This window comes from Callorhinus ursinus, unplaced genomic scaffold (assembly GCF_003265705.2).
Source record: "Callorhinus ursinus isolate GAN/ISIS: 27379988/994484 unplaced genomic scaffold, GSC_fseal_2.0 scaffold18, whole genome shotgun sequence".
Lineage (NCBI taxonomy): Eukaryota > Metazoa > Chordata > Mammalia > Carnivora > Otariidae > Callorhinus > Callorhinus ursinus.
Window position 1 is genome coordinate 17,364,829 of NW_027397080.1, and position 3,943 is coordinate 17,368,771.

Sequence of the window (3,943 nt, forward strand, 5' to 3'; positions counted from 1 at the left end):
CATGTGCGCTCTCTCTCTCTCTCTCTCTCTCATTCTCTCTCAAATAAATAAATAAAATCCCCCCCCAAAAAAGTCATCTCTATACCCAGTGTGGGGCTCAAACTCATGGACCTGAGATCAAGAATCGGATGGGGACATTAGTAATTCTTAACATAAAAGATTTTTTTTTAATAAGAAAATAAAAAATAGGGCGCCTGGGTGGCTCAGATGGTTGGGCATCTGCCTTCGGCTCAGGTCATGATCCCAGAGTCCTGGGATCGAGTCCCACATCGGGCTCCCTGCTCCTTGGGAGCCTGCTTCTCCCTCTGCCTCTCTCTCTCTCTCTGTCTCTCATGAATAAATAAATAAAAATATTTTTAAAAAAATTAAAAAAAATAAAAAAATAAAAAATAAAAAAGATTTTTTTTTTTACCTTGAAAGATTTTGAGGAAGATTAAATGAGATAATTGTCAAGAGGCTTAGCACGTAGGAGTCACTCAGTAAATGTACCCCTTGCTTTTTCCTGGCTGCACAGTATTTTGTTGCATGGATGCACATAATTCCTCTAATAGTGGACATATAGGTGGAATTCAGTTGTTCCATTTCCTGCAAGGGTGCAAAGGACATCCACGTGCACAGTAGGTAGCGTTGTGTAGTGGTTAAGAGTCTATCAGCCCTGCTGGATTTGAATCCAGTGTGTGTGACCTTTTTTTTTGCCTCCTATTCTCTTGGAATGGTTAAGATGAGGGGATGGGTAGGATGACCTCGGATGTCGTTTGAAGACATCGCTTAATTTTGTGCTCAGGATTAGAAGGTCACAGGTGGGTGCAGGGGAAGATGCAAGAGTCTTGAGGCCTGCTCTGCAGATGTGAAAGCTGGTGCACCCTATCTCAGGATCTCCCCGCCCTAGGGTGTGAAGCCAAAATGAACTCATTGCATTTGACAGACTGTTCACCGAGATGAGATAAGTGGGTGTCAGGCAGGGGGAAGGAGGTGTCAACCGCAGAGCAAGTGAGGTGAGAGCATGGAGCTCCCCACCCTTAACCCTGTCCAGAGTCATAGCCCACACTGCTGCTTAACCCTCTAAACCAAAGACAGTCCCAGATCCCCTCCTGACCTGGATTCCTTACCTGCTGTCCTTCTAAAGTATCCAGGCAACAGAGCTCCAGGACCCATGAACTGAGCCAGCCTGGAGCTCAGCTGGTGGGCCTCAAGGTTGGAGGTGGCCATGGTTGTGGGTTGAAACTTTTGAGGTTTTTAAAGAGGAAGTAGGGCATTTGCCTGTGGTTCCATTGTTTCTCCCCCTTACTGCCTGAGCCAGCCTTACACCCCTGGCTCTACTTTGCTTCCCAAAGTAGAGTGTGCCTGTTCTACTAATAATAAGTCCTGAGACTTGCATCCCACTTTCTATTTCAGCAGCATCCAACAAGCCTGTGAATTTCCAAGGTCTAGGTCATATTCCCATGGGCTATATTCCCAGCGACCAGTCCAATACCTGAGACATAGTTCTCATAGTCCTGAAGGGAATCCAGACTCTACTGTACCACACTTGTGGCTCTTTTTACCTCTTCAAGGTGCCCCTCTAGCAATTCTTCCTTGAGCTCTCCTTCCTCTCTGGGACACGGCATTCCCAACCTGGGTCATGTGATCTTGAGTCAGTCATTTTCTTTCTCCGAGTTTCAGTTTTCTTGCCTGTAAAACAGGAATAAAAGCATTCATCTTGGAGGCTCATTGTGCTGATTGAGTTGAGCAAAACATGTTGAAACGCTTTGCAGGGTTCCTGGCACATGGTAAGTGCCCAAATGCCAAAAGCTATAATTACTGTGGTGTGAAGACTGGCATGGGGCAGGACAGCATTGGGTGAGTGCGGTGGTCTCCAACTAGGGGCTAAAGAATAAAACGGAATGTAGTTAATCTTTCCAAGTGTGAGGCTCAAATTCTGGTCTTCCAAAGTGAGCCAGGAACATTCATCACAACTTTAATACTATTAGGAAGCTGACTTGCAGATACTTGCCTAACTAAGCTAAGATTGATGTACAATATTAATATTAACCCACATTTTCAAGTGCTTGCTTTGGGCCAGGCACTGTTCTAAGAGCTTTACATGAATTAACTTGAGGAATTCTCAAAAGAACGCTGTGAAGCAAGTACTCTTATTATCCTCATTTGACAGAAGAGGAAAGAGGCACAGAGAGGTTAAGTGACCTGCCATAAGGTCACAGAGCTGGGATTAAGTCCAGCAGAGCAAATATTCTTAATCACTCCGCATATTACTTCCGTATGGAGGTTTTTTCCAGTCTTGCATGGAACAGGGAAAAACCGGGAGTCCACAATACAGGAATGCCACATAGTTTGTCCATCCCTGCAGAGGAATACTATGTAGTCAGGAAAAAGCAAGAGGCAGCTGTGTATGTTCTGCATGAAATGATGGCCACAGTAGACTGTTGGGTAGAGAGAGCGCTGCACAACAGTATTTGCATCGTATAATCCTATTACATAAGAAGAAAATGAAAACGTTCACTTACTTGTTTGTAGGTTCATAGGTAAACGTCTGGAAGGATAAACACTAAACTATTCACACCGGCCACGGGGAAATTGTGAGGGAGGGGAGCTTCCATTTTTGTCTTTTTATTCACTGCTGTTTGAAATGTTTACCATTAGTATGTTTTATTTTGTCATTAACAGAAAGAGGAAGAAAATAAGTGTGCATGAGCCGGAAGCCTGACGAACTCTGTCCAGCCCTCCAGCTCTTGTCAGAGTCCTCTCTGGTGTCTCCCACTGACCCCGGAATCATAGTCCCCAAATCCTATTTCCCTTCCACAAGCACTTCCCCAAACTCCCTCTGCTCCCTGAGGGCTTGGCCTGGCCTGGGTCTCTCATCTGGGTCCAGGCATCTACCCAGGTTCCCTGGCGAGGAGGCTGTCATCCTCTGCCTGTGCCACCCACCCCAGGGATGTGAGATGTGGTGACATCACAGTTGGGCTAATGACATCATAGTGGACCTGGAGGCTGACAGGACAGAAGACCTAGCAGGGCTCAGGTGATGGGAGCAAGGAAGGGATTGGCAGGTAGAAGCTGTTTAGGGCGGGAACTTGAGGGACTGTGTCCTCAGCCTGCCTCCCAGGACATTCCTAGCTGGGCCTTTCAGGGATTGGAGATCCAGAAATCTCCAAGACCACTTCCCTTTTTGTTTCTAACCAAGAGGTTGTCCAGACTTTTTTGAGAATTGGGAGCAGAGTGTGATGCCAGGAGGGGGTGGAGTTGGCAGGTGGGAGATGGAAGCCAACCGTGTGTGTGACTCCTCCTCGGGAGGTGAGACTAGGGCCTTCTGTGGGTGCCCCCCTGTGATTCCAGCAAGGCGGTAGGGGAGGCAGGCTTGTGGCCTTGGAGGCTGGGAGGGCTCCAGCTTTGGGCGCATGGAGTTTGGGTGGATCAAGACTGCAAGGGGTGCTGCAAGCTCCTCCATGAATCTGGGAAAGGCAGGAAACTGTTTGTACAGGTAACTAACCACTCAGATCCTTGGCTCTTCCAGCCTGAATCCTGTTGCTTCATCTTCTGTTCTGGGCATATATTATGTAGGATTCTTTGTTTAAGCTATAGAAACCCTTTCAGGAGGATTTAGGAAAATTAAGTCCATTTTGAGGCGCCTGGGTGGCTCAGTCGTTAAGCATCTGCCTTCAGCTCAGATCATGATCCCAGGGTCCTGGGATCAAGCCCCGAATCGGGCTCCCTCCTCCGCGGGAAGCCTGCTTCTCCCTCTCTCACTTCCCCTGCTTGTGTTCCTTCTCTCACTGTGTCTCTCTCTGTCAAATAAATAAAATCTTAAAAAAGAAAGAAAAGAAAGAAAGGAAGAAAGGAAGAAAGGAAGAAAGGAAGAAAGGAAGAAAGGAAGAAAGGAAGAAAGGAAGAAAGGAAGAAAAGAAAGAAAGAAAGAAAGAAAGAAAGAAAGAAAGAAAGAAAGAAA

The 3,943-nt window shown here is 46.6% G+C and overlaps 1 protein-coding gene and 1 long non-coding RNA gene across 3 annotated transcripts in view; one reads left to right on the plus strand and one right to left on the minus strand.

Annotated features, from left to right (window-relative positions):
* Positions 1-2,923, minus strand: part of LOC112812321 (uncharacterized) — an 11,032-nt gene extending 8,109 nt beyond the window's left edge. Inside the window, exons 1-3 of one of the 2 annotated variants that reach the window (XR_003205252.2) lie at positions 2,505-2,923; positions 1,545-1,671; positions 413-585 (exon numbers count right to left, since the gene is read on the minus strand). This is a non-coding gene — a long non-coding RNA (uncharacterized lncRNA). Of the gene's footprint in view, positions 1-412; positions 586-1,109; positions 1,672-2,504 lie in introns of both variants that reach the window. The other variant, XR_012381424.1, reaches the window with a different exon arrangement.
* Positions 2,924-3,053: 130 nt separating this feature from the next.
* The window catches only part of ZNF683 (zinc finger protein 683), a 9,581-nt gene continuing 8,691 nt past the window's right edge, over positions 3,054-3,943 (plus strand). The window contains 1 exon segment of the mRNA XM_025856545.2: positions 3,054-3,478. Within this exon segment, the coding sequence (XP_025712330.1) occupies positions 3,396-3,478 (83 nt within the window). The 5' untranslated portion in view covers positions 3,054-3,395.